Source organism: Hemitrygon akajei, chromosome 18, assembly GCF_048418815.1.
Source record: "Hemitrygon akajei chromosome 18, sHemAka1.3, whole genome shotgun sequence".
NCBI lineage: Eukaryota > Metazoa > Chordata > Chondrichthyes > Myliobatiformes > Dasyatidae > Hemitrygon > Hemitrygon akajei.
In genome coordinates, this window is record NC_133141.1 from 9,293,736 (window position 1) to 9,312,970 (window position 19,235).

At 40.2% G+C, this 19,235-nt stretch overlaps 1 protein-coding gene across 7 annotated transcripts in view; it reads left to right on the forward strand.

The window, feature by feature from the left end:
- Window positions 1–19,235, forward strand: part of LOC140741057 (protein TANC2-like) — a 712,173-nt gene that overhangs the window by 547,700 nt on the left and 145,238 nt on the right. For all 7 annotated transcript variants that reach the window (XM_073070734.1, XM_073070733.1, XM_073070735.1 and 4 more), the window contains one exon: window positions 12,159–12,292. In XM_073070734.1, the coding sequence (XP_072926835.1) occupies window positions 12,159–12,292 (134 nt within the window). The remainder of the gene's footprint in view (window positions 1–12,158; window positions 12,293–19,235) is intronic.

Consider the following 19,235-nt stretch of genomic DNA (forward strand, 5'->3'; position numbering starts at 1 on the left):
GCTCCTGACTTAATTTCACCCCCTTCATCCCACCCACATTCACTCTCACTTGCTAGCTTGTACTCCTACCATTCACCCCTCCTCCTTATTCTGGCTTCTTCCCCTTTGCCTTCCAGTACTAATAAAGGGCCTTAGTCCGAAACGTTGACAGTTTATTCTCCATAGATGCTGCCAGATTTGCTGATTTACTCAAGCACATTGTGCATTGCTCTGGATTTCCAGCATCTGCTGATTCTTTGGTGCTTGCAGATAACATTCTATTTTACTTACTTCACTTTATGTAATGTTTTAATTACTACTCTAGTTTTAATGAATTGTTAATTTTTGTCACTTGTGTTTTTAATATTTGTTTTAAATTACAAATCCATTATAATTAGTTTTAAAATGAATCTATCAGTGGCGTTTTAAAAGCTCTTAAAAAAGACTCTTGAAAGCCAGTAAGCTATCACAGACTGTTAGGATGTTCTGCATTTGGAGCTTGGAGTTGTCCACTTGCTGTCCTTTCTTTGCTGGATGTCTATCAGGTGTGGAGGTCATTTAGCTCTAATGTCAGCTGTTGGGGCAAGTCAAGGTCTAGTATAATTTGTCTGATAGATTAATATAGTAGCCCTCCAATTATGTAGATGAAGTAGCAATGTTTGCTAATGAGCATGTACACTATGTTTAACCACTAATTTATTTGTGTAGTGTGTGACAGCAACGGTCAAAAGCCACAGATGCTTCTCTGGTACCAATGTAGTGAACTTGTATTTTTTTTTACAGCCATTCAAAACAAATTGGCACCCCTAGTTGCATTTTTAAATCAATAATAATCCTGACTCTTGCACATGCTAGTAATGGAGCTTTGATGTTTGCAGTCTGTGCAGAACTTTCCCATGCACCAGGAAGATCTGTGACCAAAATGCTGCAACCATGAGTGTGAGTCTGCAGTAACTACTTGCACAAATTCAAATGGGTTTCTTGAAAATAACACTTGTGGGAAAATGATAACCAACGTCTCAAGTCCAAGGTGTGAGCTATGGCTTGGCATTCTGCAAAAGTATATAGGTGATATGTTTTGTTATTAAGGTCTTGAAATTTTTTCCCCTCTACTCCAATTAATTTTGCATACTATTTTCCAACAGATTTGATAGCAGCTGAAAGCTTAACTGTGGTGTGAGATAGTAGGGTTCTGCAATTTCAGCTGGTTGAATTCCAACAGCATTTACTGGTTTTGATAAGTAAGTTGTGGATCTCCGGCAAGAGAGTGAAGACCTCATAGCAGCATAAGAACACTTCCCATGGATATCATCTACAAGCAGTGAAATTACTGATCTATCTGCGTGAGTAAGGCATTTGGCAGATGAAAAATAAATTGAATTTCTGGCAGCCGAAAAATAAGAGTTGATAAGAGGAGAAAGCAGGTATATGCAAAAGATACTTGCAGACTCCCTGCCCTAAGTGTAATAGGTTGATTACATATCAAGGGAAATTTTAGAACACAGTTTTTGGAGGCCTTCTTGACTGCTATTACTGCATCATCTCGATTGATAATGTACAAGCAGTATTCCACTAATTACAGTTGGCATTGGACATCACTGGTTGAGGGCTTTATGGGAATAAGGATGAGGTAGCTGGAGGGATGGAAGATTATTCCCGCCTGCTCCAAAAAAGAAACAACAGAGGAAAAAAAACCTGATGTTTTGCATTTGAAGGTGATTTTTTTAATCTTCTAAAATGTGGTTGTAATTAATTCTAAATTAAATAAAATATTGTAAATAGTATTGATTAGCCAAGGACAAACTTATCATATTTTCAGTTGCTGTGGTTAAGTCATTGTGAATTATGAATTTACATTTGCAGATAAGGCTGATGCTGAGATTCTCTGGAGGTTTGGTCTGCAGCTAGGTAATTTTCATCAGTCAGGTAATACTCTTCAGTCAGGGTCAAAAACCCAGCAACATCACAGTATGAAGTAGCTATAATGTATCAGAGCATCATGAGTAATTTCAGCTATGATCAGCACTAACAGTTATTCATTTCTGAGAGTTCGGTTTCTTGCTGTGATAATTTATTTCTTAATCCTCCAATGATCTTTTCAGCTTTTTGAAGAATTGCAGGGCATATTTTTGTATTCATCATCATCATTATGTGCTGTGTCATATGACATAGACGATCATAGTTTTTTCCATGACCATGATGCTACAGAAGATCGTTTTTCTACAGAAGTGGTTTACCATAGTCTTCTTCTGGGCAGTGTCTTTACATGACAGGTGATCCCAGCCATTATAAATATCCTTCAGAGATTCTCTATCTGGTGTCAGTGGTCGCATAACCAGGACTTGCGCTTATACGACTGTCCTCCATTTATTCGCATGGCTTCATGTGTCCCTGATTGGGGGGTTATGTAGGTGCTACACCTTGCCCAAGGGTGACCTGCAGGCTAGTGGAGAGAAAGAGCACCTTACACCTCCTTTGGTAGAGATGTATCACCACCCCACCACCCATATTTTTGTATTATCCACCAACCAAAAAATGTTTACCCTGCATTTTCAGTGCTTGGTCTTCACTGGAGTAGAATTAATGAATAGTTGATTTATGATGAGCACTTGGGTTCCTTATGAATACTACCAACAAAGTCAATTTTACCCTTACTACCTTTTGCAAGGTCAGAATTCATGATACTCCTGAAGAAGACCGACCAAAACTATTCACATCAGTACCACCATAAGTTCTGTTACTTATACATGAGTCCATTTCTTTCCTGGTCTTTTCCTTGGGTTAAACCAATTCAGCCCGCTCAGCCAAATTGCTGCTAAAGTATTCTTCCATGATTTTGTTTCCGTCAAAGATTTGGCAGTCAAAATGGGTTGAAATAATAAAAATAAAATTAGTAAAAGTAACTTTAAAAAGCTTGACAGTGACATCATAAATACACAATGCAATGATGAAAGATAAAAAAAAGTGAACATTTTAATTAAGATTAAGATTTAAATTAACAAAATTTCATGATGGGCAGGTGTAAGTACAAAGGGCCATATACTGTATAAAGTGCCACCAGCCTCTCAAGTGTGCACAGTCCAGTGTCACCTCAAGATTCAATTGTGACTCCAGTGATAGATATTTGATGTACCAGAAAATGGTCTCCAACTTCTGCATACTATTACACCATCCAGCCTATTACATTGAAGTGATAGATTCATACTGATTACACAAGAATTAGAATTAAAATGTTTTATATTGTCCAACAAGTTTGTGTTATGCAACTGACATGCTTTGAAGTATTCTCTCACTACTTTTAGAAGATTGTCGCCAATTTGGGCACTTGCTCTCAAAAAGGTTTGCCACCCTTGTATTAAAGCATAACATGAATGTATTGCAACCTAGAAATTCAATTCTGTAGCCCTGGGGGAGTTAAAAAGCACCATATGGTTGAAAATAGAAGTAACCCTGAGTGGGAAAAAAAGTTGTGTCTATTTCTAAATGCATAGTGCCATACTTCACAGCAGGAATTTTGTTAGCACTGGTGACACATTCTGATGTGAAACACTCACCCAATGATGTCATTAGTAACACAAGGACAGTTTCCTGTGTTGCAGCATGATTTTCCACCATATTGTTCTTTAAAAAGATTCATTGGTTCCTTACAGACTAACCAGATTTTCTTGATGCTGTTTCCCCTGAACACAACTCATTAAAAGGGCACTTGCGAAAACTTTATTTGCTAGCTGCTCTGTACCATTTTGGAGGTTGCTTATTCTGAACACTGAATACCATCCTTAATGATAACTCTGCACTGAAGAATCATTTCCCACATGTCTTTGCTTAGATTAACCACTGCTGTTGCTGGAAAGCATGCAATTGGACAAAGGCTTTGAAGGTCCCATAGGCAGATTCCAGGACTATAAGGGAAGCACCAGAAACATACAGCAGGAAGGTGTAAGAGGGCTCATAGCTGAACACTGAATAGACAACCTTATTTCTAGTCTTCTCTGAGGAGCAGCCTATATGTGTGCTATGGGTCAACAATACACTTTACACTAACATCTGTATTCTTCTGCAAATGTACCTATAGACTTATTAGACATGCTTGGACTGCTTTCATATGAATGGCAGCTTACAGTCAAACTTGACTTTTAGCATCGTTGCCATTCTGGGGGGCTATTGCTGACCTACATTTGTTGCTCACTGCTCTGTGAGAGAAGTCATTGATGCTCTATAAAAGGAAAGAAGTCTCATCTGGTTTCCTTTTGCTCGAAAAATGGCATCAGGGATTTAGTAGCATTGCTACCTTCTACAGAGCACCTTGGACTCCAATCATGTCGTCTTTCAAGCTCTCCTTCAGAATCTTGAGCTATTCAGCAATTGCAGTGAGTTATGTTCACTGAAGTGTGGCCTGTGTTAGATCATTGTTGAAACAACATTGCCAATTCAGAGTACATTAACAGGTATTTACATTTATTTCACAATATGGCAGCTCCAATGTTGATGTGTTGCAGTGTGATAGAATGTGATGGCTACATTTCCAAAACTATCAACTAAGCTGGAAATTGTTCTGCCTGTGGGATCTGATTCAACAGATTGATACCATGGCAATATAAGAATCTTGCAAACTGGCTTTATTGTTTCTTACAGTGTATTATTCTTGAAAATAATTATACAGCAATACTGCTGTCAGAATCCATATCAATAATAGTTGTCATTGGAACATAAATAGTTCTGTAGTGCAATATTCCATAAACTTGGGTGTCCCATCTTATGACATCTCATGACTTGACAGGCAAGACTGGCTTCATACACTGAAGGAAAATAATGTTAACAAAGAAAACAATTGTGAATAACTGCAAAAATTATAGAACAGATTGTTTCGACACTTTTATCAGAACAAGCACCAGAATACAATTGTTTCTAATGTGTTACGAACCCCGTAACTGGGTGTCTTACCAGCAAAGATAGGAGTATCCGTTGAAGTCTGATGATACTATTTTTAACAGTATTTATTAGTAAAAATACACAAAAATAATATCAATGCAAATATACAGATAATATACATCATCAATACTAAACCTAAAAGTGCGGGTATAATAATACTCAATAAGAAATAAGCTCTATCGTTGTCTAGGGGATAATGAATTGTCCGATGGAAATATAAAGTTCAGTTCATTTCATACAGGCTGCAGTAGTTGTTGTTCACTGTGTTGCAATTGTTGGAGAGAGAGAGAGAGTAACTTGCTGACTTCCTTTTTACCGCGCCACCGGTCTTGTAGCGTCTCTCCTGGTGCGTCTGAGGGGTGTTCCCCAGACCCTACTTTTATCCCCACTCACGGGGTCTCAGATGTCAATCAGGTTGGGATGATGCAATCCCTCAACCAGACCACTCTGGTTGCCCCCTGAGGGGTTTCAATGAATAGAACAGTACTCAATACATGATTCCTTCTCCAAGAGACAATAGCAGTAATCTCTCTCTTTGTCAATAGGAGACATTCCAACCTGTGCTGTGCCCCTCTCTCATAAATTTGTATGAGCTGTTTATCTCTCTCATTTCCTTTGATAACAGCATCGGAATAGTAGCGATTTGCGATTCTCCAAAGGGGCGGGCATTGGCGATTCTGTACCCTTCTGCCCGTCAGAGTTGCTCCTCATTCGTAACAAATGTAAACTAGAAAGTGGAGGAATTAAACTCATTAGCACAGTGTGGACTGTGTGAAATGAAAGCTTTAATCAGCGTGATGTAAACAAGTATCTTAAAAATCAAAAATATAGCAACACTTTACAAAAATAAACTATTTTCTAATGAAATCAATCTTTTTGATCTAATGCCACACAATCTAAATGTCGCAAATAGTAAAAACTGAAAATGCTGGAAACACACAGCAGGACAGGTAGCATCTGTGAAAGGAGAAACAGTTAACATTTGAGGCCAAGTTCATCAAAGCATTAATAATTGATTTTGCCTCTCATGTTTGTAATGCCAGCCGCAGTTTCTAAGCTACTTGTGACCCTAACTGAGTTCCACACAAGTTCTAAGCCATACCACGAGGTGCAGTTGCCTTGTGGGTTGCTATCTTGCTGCTAGAAGCCTGTAAGAGTCAAATGTCCATCAAGAATACTTTCTTGCCCTTAATGGAGTGACTGCAGGTTGTAACCTTCCAACTATAGAGTTAGCAGCCTTAGAAAAGTGGTTGAATGTATTGAACATAGAACATTAGAGCACATTGCAGGTCCTTTGGGCCACGATGTTGTGCTAACCTTTTAACCTACTTGAAGATCAGAATAATCCTTTTCTCCTACATAGCCCTCCATTTTTCCTGTATCCATGTGCCTACCTAAGAGTTTCTTAAATGCCCCTAATGTATCTGCCTCTACCACCTAGCAAGGTGTTCCACTCACCTACCCTTCTCTGTGTAAAGAACATACCTTTGATATCCCCCTGTTGAGGGTATTATGGATAAAACAATGGCCGTAGTCAAGAAGCTCATATTATGTGTTTCATTTTCCACAGTGTCAACTAGATTCTCATTGAACTGGGCAGACAATGAAGTTCAGACTACTTTAAAGTACAATGCACAATAAGTGTTCAAAGTGATGTAATGTGAGCATCCATTGAACTCCAGCTGTTTCCACCATGTTCCGTGAATAATTTGCTTCATAACAAGAGTTGCATCTCAATTTTACAAATCAATGTGTTGTTACTTTCTTAAATATGTGCCAACTTTTTTCAGTGCATGTTAAGATCTGAATGCATAGATACGCAATTGTGCTATTGTTGCTGGATGATTTGAAGCAGTACTCATATGAAATGTTATGTGTTAGCTTTTTACTCTGAGTGTTCCCTTGGGTAAGTGCAGCTCATTTACATGTGATAATTCATTTTCATACCCTCACTAGTGAATTTTAGAATGCTTTATTCCGGTAAATTAGACCTCAAATACCTCCTGAAACTGAATACACTGTGCAGGATGAGTGAGATTATATAATTCTGATATAAATGTCATATCAGGCGATTAATCACATGCTCAACTTCACCTGATGCCTGGGTCTCACCAGAGCCTGCACCACTTAAGGTGGCACCAACCTGTGCCTCAGTGAGGACCCCCATTACCTGTGTAGGCAAGACATAAAACTTGTCTATATCCATGAGGCCATTCTACATCCTTGCCTTTTAAAAGCCTCTACAGAATAGTTTTTTAAATATATTCATTTTTCCAGATGTAGTCATTGTCAGTAAGGCCATCTGTAATTATCCTTGAGAAGATGGAAATAAGACACCTTCTGGACAGTGCTGTTGTTGGTCCAGGATTTGGGACCAATGCCAATGAATTCCCAAGTTAGGATAGTATTCAGCTTATAGGGAAACCTGCACACAGACAGAAGCGTTCCCATACTTGTGTCATTCTTAAATATTGTGGAAGGTGCTATTGAAATAGTCAAAGCAAGTAACTGCATTGGATTTTGTAGATGGTGTGCACTCCTGTTACAGTGGAGCAAATGAATAATTTGTATGTGCGGTGGAAATGGAGTTAAGATTCCCTGCCTGAGTGAAGAAATCGTCATGGTATGTGGGTGCAAGACTGAATGAAGGGACACACATGGGAAGAGGCTGACCGTGTACGCATAGGTTTATGTATGTGAGATGGAGAGTGAATGTGAAGTGACCATGGGGAAAGTGTGTGTGTGTATGCGAGAAAGAGAAAGCAAAAGTCATAGAGGAAGATGTTGTGTGTGCTTGGGGAGGCATAAATTCACAAGGGATGAGGGCGTAAGTGTCAACATCTATGTGCCAAGAAGGGAGAGGAGGGTGGCAGAGTGTGAAAGAAGCTGAATTGAAATGATTTACATAGATGTTATAAGGATGCATTATTAAATGCTAACGTCTCATTATCACGTGTGAGATTCTGATAGTTTTTGAAACACTAAACAGCTATCATGAGTCTTATTACTCTTGCTGTCATCTGCCAAGAGTATCTGGAGGCTGTTTGTGACTAACACGCACACCCACACACGCATGCATACACAAACACACAACCCACACACACACATGTACATATGCACACATACAAGCGTAGTCTATCTTTATCTGTACCAGCCTCTGTCAGTTCCACTTTGCTTCCCCACTCTCCATCAGCTAGCTCCTTGCTCCGCCAAGAGTGGGATCACCTACTGTCTGCTGCTGTTCTCCTTTATTGATGATTACCGTACTACCCAGAGCCTTCCCTAGGGTACCATGTCGTCTCCCGGAAACTGTCAGGAGAATCTTGAAACAAACCGCTGCCTGTTGTCACAGACTGCACTCTCTCTGAGCTTTGTGGGCAGGTTGTTGAGTGCCAGTGTGCAATTTCCAAGTCAATGGTAATGGAGCAGGAGCATCTTACTCAGCCACCAACCTCATTAAATGTACATTAATTGGTGTCTCTTGGTCATTCTCTTTCAGGGACGAATCTATAATTTAGAGGCTTGAGTAAAAGATAGCACCTCTGACAGCACAGCACACCTTTAGTACTGTCATGATGTTCCAGTAAATTATGTTTGTGTTCAAGTTGCATGGTATGGTATGTAGAACCCTGCTTCTAACTGAGGACAGTTAGAAGCAGATGAATGCTACCAAATGTGCCATTATAGGCAATGCAGTGAAAACCAGGGCTAAAATTTACCTGGTCCATTTCCGACACCTCCCTCCCCTTTCTTGATCTTTCTGTCTTCATCTCTGGAGACGGCCTATCTACTGATATCTACTATAAACCTACAGACTCTCACAGCTACCTGGACTATTCCTCTTTCCACCCTGTCTCTTGCAAAATGGCTATCCCCTTCTCACAATTCCTCCGTCTCCGCCGCATCTGCTCTCAGGATGAGGCTTTTCTTTCCAGGACGAAGGAGATGTCTTCCTTTTTTAAGCAAAGGGGCTTCCCTTCTTCCACCATCAACTCTGCTCTCAAACGCATCTCTCCCATTTCCCGCACATCTGCCCTCACCCCATCCACCCGCCACCCCACTCGGGATAGGGTTCCCCTTGTCCTTACCTACCACCCCACCAGCCTCCAGGTCCAACATATAATTCTCCGTAACTTCCGCCACCTCCAACGGGATCCCACTACCAAACACATTTTTTCCTCCCCGCCTCTTTCTGCTTTTCGCAGGGATCGCTCCCTGTGCGACTCCCTTGTCCACTCGTTCCCCCCCCCCCCCCCCCCCCCATCCCTTCCCACCGATCTCCCTCCTGGCACTTATCCTTGTAAACGGAACAAGTGCTACACCTGCCCTTACACTTCCTCCCTCACCACCATTCAGGGCCCCAGACAATCCTTCCAGGTGAGGCGACACTTCACCTGTGAGTCGGCTGGTGTGGTATACTGCGTCCGGTGCTCCCGGTGTGGCCTTTTATATATTGGCGAGACCAGACACAGACTGGGAGACCGTTTCGTGGAACACCTACGCTCGGTCCGCCAGAAAAAGCAGGATCTCCCAGTGGCCACACATTTTAATTCCACGTCCCATTCCCATTGTGATATGTCTATCCATGGCCTCCTCTATTGTCAAAATGAATCCAAACTCAGGTTGGAGGAACAACACCTTATATACCGGCTGGGTAGCCTCCAACCTGATGGCATGAACATTGACTTCTCTAACTTCTGTTAATGCCCTTCCTCCCCTTCTTACCCCATCCCTGACATATTCAGTTGTTTGCCTGTTCTCCATCTCCCTCTGGTGCTCTCCCCCCTTTCTTTCTCCCGAGGCCTCCCGTCCCATGATCCTTTCCCTTCTCCAGCTCTGTATCACTTTTGCCAATCACCTTTCCAGCTCTTAGCTTCATCCCACCCCCTCCGGTCTACTCCTATCATTTCGCATTTCCCCCTCCCCCCACTACTTTCAAATCTCTTACTATCTTTCCTTTCGGTTAGTCCTGACGAAGGGTCTCGGCCTGAAACGTCGACAGTGCTTCTCCCTATAGATGCTGCCTGGCCTGCTGTGTTCCACCAGCATTTTGTGTGTGTTGTTTGAATTTCCAGCATCTGCAGATTTCCTCGTGAGGGCTAAAATCCACCTCTTTTGGAAGCTGGTTTGGATATACATGCAAAATTAGGTTCAATTCTGATTATTGTACTTCAGAAAAGGTTGTGAAGATTTTGGAACAAACAGAAATACTTTCTAGGATGGCATGTGTTCTTCAGTTACACATATGTTCTGGAGAAAATGACATTGGAATAAGAAAGGCATGGAAGTGTAGATGGGCAAAAAAGTTTGGATGGATGAGCACTGAAGGGCACATGACTGTATACAGCCCTCTGATTCAGCAATGTGAGCGTCAAGCACCCATTTACACTAGAGCTAGTTTATCTTTCCACATTCCCCTTATGTTCCACCTTGGTTCAGCCACTTGCCTACACACCAAGGTCAATGCCTCTATGAATTGTCCCATCAAATCATATGTCCTTGACATATAGGGAAAGTAGTATATGACAAGCATTTAGGACCCCATATACTTATTATCTCTTTGCTGTGTCACTTTCAAAGATATGTCTCTCTTGGTTCCTAGTCTCTTTAAGGTTTTATGGCCTCTCTGACCAAAGTTACCTTAACATACTTACACATTGTATTGTTTATGATCAATTAAACTGTTACCCGTTTGTGTTCAGTTTTAGTCGGCCTACTATATATAAAAAAATGAAAAGGGCGCAGAAAAGATTTACAAGATGTTGCCAGTACTTGAGAGACCGAGTTGTAGGGAGAGGTTGGACAGATGAAGACATTTTTCCTTGGAGCATAGGAGACTGAGAGATGAGCAGTCATAATTCCAAGATTTCTGTTTATTTTAAAGTACAAATAAACAATCTAATACTAAGCAAACTAATTAAGGAGCTGAGAAACTATGCTAAGAATTAAATGAATGGCAAAGACAAAAAGTAAAGATGGCACCTCTGAAAACTCCATCACTTTTATAATGAAAGAAGGAAATTTCCTTAGATAGGAATAAACTAGTTAAGAGGCTATATAATGAAACAAATTACATCACATGGGTAATGTGCTAATACTTAGCCAATGAAAAATTAGAAAGGTAATAAACCATTAGTGTATTTTGCCAGTGAGTGAGGATGAACCACCACATACTCAGTTTGCTAAAAAATACAAATCTTATAAGAAGTATTATTTTTTTAAAAAAGTGGTTTCCAAAATGATCTTATTGAAGTGTATGAAATTGTAATTTGGGGCATAGATAAGACAAATGTGCTCAGTGTTTTTTTTCCAGTGTTGCAGAGTCAAGAACTAGAGGGCATAGGTTTAAAGTTGGGGGGGGGGTGTATTTAATAGGAACTTGAGGGGCAACGTTTGACACAGAGGGTATATGGATTGAGCTGTCACTGGCTGGGTACACGAATAGTAAAGGTTTAAAAGATCATGAGCCGAATGCAGGCAAGTGGGGCTACCTTGGATGGGCACCCTAGTTGGCACGGATTAGCTGGGCTGAAAGACCATTTTCCGTGCTGTATGACTCTTGGACTGCTTTCCTTCCTCCAGTCAGTAAAGCATGAAAATGGTGCCCTGTTCAAAGGTCTAATGAAAGTAAAGAAAGCATAAATGCTGCCAGTATGTACGTTGGTGGAGCAGAGTTGGTCTTCGAGTGGAGTTCTATTTCATATTGGTGAATTTTGGGTTAATATCTAAATAAGAGCTGGAAATACTCAGCAGCTCAGGAAACAGCTGTGGAGAGAGAAAAAGTGGATCTTTCAAGTTGATGACTTTTCCATAACAATCAGAAGTTAGAAATTGAGTATTTTTGAAGTTGCAGAGAATGGAAAATTGTGGAGAGAAAAAAAAGGGAGTGTGAAGTGATCTCAAGTAAAGTGATAGTTTGCAGACAAACTCAGATTAATTTATTAAACTGCCTTCAGATATTTTGAGTTGATTTAACTGATTTACTTCTGCTGGTCATGCATGCAGTTCTGAAGTCAAGTGCATGTTGTATGGATTCATCTTTTTGAAACAAATATAATTCCATAATTATGGGAAGTTCAGTCATTATATCTAGTGCATATTGTACTAAGATTTGGGATAGAAATGTATTGAGAAATCCTTGTACAAAATGCTTGAAAGGAAAAAGAAAATGACATTTCTTGAACTGTATCTTAACAGGACCAACGATTTGTTTTCCTGCTAAACTGGTATTCTTTCTTTTATTGCAGATGTAGAAAGCAACAGAGATTTACCACTTACCCAGCCATCTCAAGGACACCCACCCATTTCTAGTGGAAGCTGCCCAAGCACACCTGAACTCCGTCGACGTCAGGAAGAAGCTATGAAAAGACTGGCCACTCAGGTACAAAGAGGCACGAAATGTGATAGAAATCTAATGCTACCCTTAATGTCGAGCAATTTATGTTTCATATTATTATCAGTTATTTGTCATCTATAATTTAGCTGTATTATACTTAAATTGCACAAATAGATTTATAAACTGTCACATTCTGAAACAAACTTTAATGTGGAAATATTTTGCTTTCTTTATCCTTTCCTTTAGTTTTTCCTCCAAACCTAAAACAATTGGTACATTGAAAAGATGCACATGCACAAGTATTACACATGAAAACTGCACACACTCCCCAGACGCACATCTGTTGTAATTGAGTTTGCTTTCCATAAGCAGTCACAAGATTCAATGTGCAGCATCATTTCTATGCTATCAAATGTAGTCCTTTGTTTATAGAAGGAGAATTCAGGGAAGCATGATTTGCCTGCTATTCACAAAGCCTGCTAGAATATAGTCCTTTTACATTACTTAGCTAGAGTGGCAATTTGTCCAGTTTGTAAAGTTCTACTCTGCACTTTTTCAATCAGTGATTATTGCATACTGTATACACGTTTGGATAGGCGGAAGTTTCCACTTGCTTCAGAAAGGCAACAATTATACCAGTGCCCAAGAAGAATAATGTGATCTGCCTTAATGACTATTGCCTGGTTGCACTCACACTCAGTGATGAAATGCTTTGAGAGTTTGGTCATGACTAGACTGAACTCCTGCCTCAGCAAGGACCTGGACCCATTGCAATTTGCCTATCGTCACAATAGATCAACGGCAGATGCAATCTCAATGGCTCTCCACACGGCTTTAGACCACCTGGACAACACCAACACCTATGTCAGGATGCTGTTCATCGACTATAGCTCAGCATTTAATACCATCATTCCTACAATCCTGATTGAGAAGTTACAGAACCTGGGCCTAAGTACCTCCTTCTGTAATTGGATCCTTAATTTCCTAACCGGAAAACCACAATCGGTGAGGATTGGTGATAACATATCCTCCTTGCTGACGATCAACTCTGGCGCACCTCAGGGGTGTGTGCTTAGCCCACTGCTCTACTCTCTGTATACACATGACTGTGTGGCTAGGCATAGCTCAAATACCATCTGTAAATTTGCTGATGATACAACCGTTGTTGGTAGAATCTCAGATGGAGACGAGGACGTACAGGAGTGAGATTTGCCAACTAGTGGAGTGATGTCGCAGCAACAACCTTGCACTCAGTGTCAGTAAAGCAAAAGAGCTGATTGTGGACTTCAGGAAGGGTAAGACGAAGGAACACATACCAATCCTCATAGAGGGATCAGAAGTGGAGAGAGAGTGAGCAGTTTCAAGTTCCTAGGTGTCAAGATCTCTGGTCTCAACATATCAATGTAGTTATAAAGAAGGCAAGACAGTGACTATACTTAATTAGGAGTTTGAAGAGATTTGTTATGTCAACAGAAACACTCAAAAACTTCTATAGATGTACCATTCTGACAGGCTGCTTCACTGTCTTGTATGGGGGAGGAGGGGCTACTGCACAGAACCGAAAGAGCTGCAGAGGGTTATAAATTTAGTCGGATCTATCTTGGATACTAGCTTACAAAGTACCCAAGACATCTTCAAGGAGCGATGTCTCAGAAAGGAAGCGTCCATTATTAAGGGCCTCCAGCACCCAGGGCATGCCCTTTTCTCACTGTTACCATCAGGTAGGAGGTACAGAAGCCTGAAGGCACACACTCAGCAATTCAGGAACAGCTTCTTCCCCTCTGCCATCCAATTCCTAAATGGACTTGAACCCGTGAACATTACCTCACTCTTTTAATATATATTATTTCTGTTTTTTGCACATTTTTAAACTATTCAATATATGTATACTGTAATTTATTTATTTGTTTGTTTGTTTGTTTGCTTTTTATCTTCTATATTATGTATTGCATTGAACTGCTGCTGCTAAGTTAACAAATTTCATGTCACATGCCAGAGATAATAAATCTGATTCTGATATATTTGAACATTTAAAAAATGATTAAACTCTTTATTCGTTCATTCAGTGCCCCTTATTGAACTATGACTTAATAAGTATTGTTTCTTCAATGCAAAAATAAACTAAGACCTTTCATTGCTTCTGCTGGCAACCTTAATAACCACAACAATATCAGATACTACTATTAATTATGTATGACCTTTACTGGGCAGAACATCCCAAGAATTTGTCCAAATGATTAATCATAGAGTTGAAACCTTAATCTTAAAGGAGGAAAGAGAAGTAGAGGTAGAGTAATTTTGGAATTTTTGAGTTTATGACCTTGGAAATGCTCAAAGAGGCTAGAGGAGGGCCCAAACCATGGAGAACTTGGGGTAATGTATGAACACAACTTGGTGCCAAGTGGAACTAAGATGACAGTGTTTTGGATTACCTCAAGTTTTAAGAAGGTAAGACAAGGAGGACAACCATTAGTGAGGTAGAATAGTCAAGCATAGTAATAGCAAAGACCTATGTGATGTTTTCAGCAGTAGGTGAGCTGTGGCAGGGGTTCAGCCTAGAGATGTCAGGTAGGTGGGAAGAGGCACGCCTGAAGTCTGAGTGTGAAACTTAACTTGCGGCCAGATATAGCTCAGTTTCAAATGTTTTTGGGAGAGGGATGTTGCCTATAGCCAAGGAATGGAGTTAATGACATGATGTTTCTTTGTGAGTGTTCAGATGACCAAATGTCTGCTGTTGTATAAATAGTTTGACAGTGGTCAAGAGAGGCAGCAATGAAGTAGAGTTTTATATTATTAGCATGCGTGTAGGATCTGTGTTTTCAGCTGTTGTTGCCAAAATCAACATGAAAATAGGAGTCAGATTTGTAAGCGGCACCATAGGAAAATATTTGGCATGGAAAGAAAATTCATTACTGATGTTTTTTTTCCTGCTTTATACTCATGGATATTGTAGATAGCTAAAATAAAGAATTGTAATTCTGAACATGTGTCCTAAAGAGAATAGGTGAAAAAAATCAAATTAGTGAGAATCGCAATGCCTACCTGCCAGCATAAGACAAAAGTAGTGATACTAAGTTGGCTATAGTATCTGTAGACAAACTGACCAAAGAGAGAATTCAGAAAAAGAAGCCTGTAATTAGGCAACTTACCCTAATCAGCTGAAGCAAACAATTTTAAGAGCCATTTGCTGACTGAACTTCTGAAGAAAGCAGAAGTGCCAAGATAGGGCGATTACTAACGAAGACATAGGTTTTCTGCACAGTCATTTAGGTTTTATTGTATCTTGTGAGGCAAGTCACAATCATGTTATTTCTCAACTCAGTGGGTAATTGGTAGCCCTTTGAAAAGACTCTCAATATCTAGGCCTCCTTCATGAGTTAAATCGACAGCTGGATAGCAACTGTCCAAAATTTGGTCATCAGCGGGAGAAAATAGCTGAATATGGAAACCATGGACAAATATGATAAATAATCCATAATCATTTTGAATTCTCACCTTTTGGTAAATAGCCTCTAATTATTGTGGATGCAGCTATCAAATTTCAGATTTGGCATTTGTCTGCAAAGACCTCTTCCATTTTATTGTAATGTGGCCATTTTAGTCAGATTCAAGGAGTTCAGAAGCCTAATGGCCTAGGGGAAGAAACTGTTTCTTGTGTTTATGCATCGTAGTTTCTTGCCTGATGGCAGAAGGTCAAAGAGGATGCTGGATGGATGGGTGGGATCCTTAATAATGCTAAGGGCCCTGCATACGCAGCACTCCTGATAAATGCCCTCCATGGACAGTCCCCTATGATCCTCTCAGTTGTTCTCACAGTCCTTTGCAGGGACTTCCGGTCTGATGCTCGGCTGCTCCCATACTAGATGGAGATGCAGCTTGTCAATGGTGCTTCTGTAAACATAGTTAAGATGGAAGGTGGGGAGACTTGCTTGCCTCAGTCTTCTTAGGAAGTGGAGGCACTGCTGTGCCTTCTTGTCCAAGGAGGTGATATTAAGGGACTAGATGAGGTCATCCATGCTGTGAACTCCCAAGAACTTGGTGCACTTAACTCTCTCTACGGTGGAGCCATGTATTCGCAGAGGGGGGTGGTTTATCTGCACCTTCCTGAAGTCCACAATAATTTCCTTTGCCTTCTCCACATTCAGGGTGAACTTGTTCTTCTCACACCAATCCACCAACCGCTTCACTTCCTGTCTATACTCTGTCTCATCATTAAACAGTTTTGGGGAAAAATACGATTTTCAGCAATTTCTGCTGTAGATGCAAATTATTCAGAACTCTTAATACAATTGCATCCAGCTAATGTAAATATATCCAATGTTCCTATTTGTCAATTATTTGTTGTTAATTGTCCTTGATTTGGTTATAGTTTAATGCAGGTTGACGAATTTGATTGGGTCTGCAGATTTGCACATTTAAGGATGGACAATAGAAACATCTACATTGAAATGTGAAATAAGTCATGTAAATAACTAACCAGGTTACCAATCTTAATATAAAAAAAATGTTAATGTGTCAAGTTTTACAATGTATAGTGTGAAATAGGCTTCTTTAGACACTCGCAGCAATTATATATATATATATATAGCCATGCAATAGAATCATCATTATGTGCCATGTCAAAAACATGGGCGATCATGGTCTTTCCATGTCTATGATTGTTCTTGGCAAATTCTACAGAAGTGGTTTGTCATTGCCTTCTTTTGGGTAGTGCCTTTACAAAAAGGGTGACCCCAACCATTATCAACACTCTACAGAGATTATTTGCTTGGCATCAGTGGTCACATAACCAGGACTTGTGATATGCACCAGCTGCTCATACGACCATCCACCACCTATTCCCGTGGCTTCACATGACCCTGATGGCTAAGCAGGTGCTACACCTTGCCTAATGGTGACTTGCAGGCTGGCAGAAGAAAGGAGTGTCTTACTTTTCCTTTAGTAGAGACCTATCTCCATTACACTGCCCATGCAATAGAATAGGTTAGAAGAAGTACTTAGTTCATAAAAATGGATGGATAAAGCAAAACTGAATATTTTTACACATACAGACAATATTATTTTGTTTACAATCTTGTTTATGCCAAGTCATATTTATAGATAGATACTTTATTCATCCCCATGGGGAAATTCAACATTTTTTCCAATGTCCCATACACTTATTGTAGCAAAACTAATTACATACAATACTTAACTCAGTAAAAATATGATATGCATCTAAAATCACCCTCTCAAAAAGCATTAATAATAGCTTTTAAAAAGTTCTTAAGTAGTTTACTTAAATACATTGAGTCCTAACCCCTTTTTCGATGCCTTTTTCGATACCATATTTATATGTAATTGAGTCTAAAATTCAGTTTAGTAGGATGTTGTTGTTGTTACTCTTTGGAGATGCAAGTTGCAATAAACCTATGGAAGTACTAGTAACTTAGACCAACTTTGATGGGCTGACAATGGATATTGGCAAAGGACAAGTAATGGCTTACCAGTATTCAATGCTGCATAAGATGAACCCATGTGCATGTAAAGTAGGGCATGGCAAGGAAGTGCATAGTACTTCTGGTCAAGATGACACTGAGCTGTGATCTCCGTCGAGTTTGTGGCTCGGGGTTGGTGGTTTTTCAGTTTGTAGGGCTAATTTTAGATACAGAGAAAGGAGTTAGGTGTCAGGTTTAGGGTTTAGCAACGGGGATGTGGGGGAGTTAAAAGTCAAGCCATAGTCTGGCCTCCGCTTGACACTTGAAGGCCAATGATGTGGATGCATGTGGAAGGACATCAGTGGACAGATGACGGGCAGGCAAGTGTTAAGGATGGAGACCAGCAAGGACATGGGCCATTGGCCTCCCAGGTCAGCAAGTCCCTCTGGGTTGGCGGGTTTCAGCATCGGGGACTCATGTTGGCAGGAGGCATGATTAGTATGTGAGTTGGCAAGTCTGGAGTTCGAGTTCTGGACTTTGGGGTGAGTCCTGGGTGCGGTCCCAATGGTCAAAGCCCAAAGGTCAAGTCCCTGGGTCAGCGAGTCCACTAGAGAAATACAAGCCTAAAAGCCTGATGTCTGCAAGTCTGCTGGGGTTAGAGGACTGTGTATGTGTGTAGGAGGGAGGAAAGTGATTTGTCTTGCTGTTGGTTTGTTGCTGTTGTTCTGCTGACAATTGTGGGCATATGCTATTGTGGAGCCAGAATGTGTGGCGACACTGGTGGGCTGCTTCCAACACATCCTTAGGTTGTGTTGGTTGTTAACAGAAATGACACATTTCACAGTAAGTTTCAATGTGCATGTGGTAAATAAATTATCTGAATCTGAAGACAAAGGGGTTCTCAGGTTATTGCAGGTGACCTTCATCAGCTGTGAAGGACATAGATGGGTGATTTTGCAGATATAGCAGAGTCTTTGGTAATAGGATTCAGAATTTGTCACTCAGCTGAGCAGTCTAAAAAGGCTGATTCAGCCAATATAAGTCACTGCAGTGAGGATAAATGAATAATTATTTGTTCTATGGAATTTGTCTACATCTGACTGAAGGAATAGAAGCAGAAGTAGGCCACTCAGCCCCTTATGCCTGTTCTGTTATCCTAAAACAAAATATGGCTCCTTCTACCTCAGTGCCACTTTACTCTACTATCCCCATGTTGTTTGATTTCTTTCATATCTAATAGCTTAGCAACCATTTTCTGGACAATAATCAGCAACTGTATTTCCTGACATCCTTTTAATTTGATTATATTGCAACTTCTGGCGATATGGAGATACTGTAAATCATTCTCCATTGAAATTTCAGTATGTTGGAGAGAGTGACATTTAAGTAGATATTTCACAGTTGTCAACAATATGTATTCTGTTGAAGAATAGACTCTGCAAGTGTGACAATCTGTCAGTGGCTAATCAAGAAAGTTATGGATGAGTTTCAGAAAATATGGACAATGTTGCAAGGAATTTTTTGCAAGACCAAGCAGGGGATAAAATTGAAACCAAAGGAGGGTGGAGGGT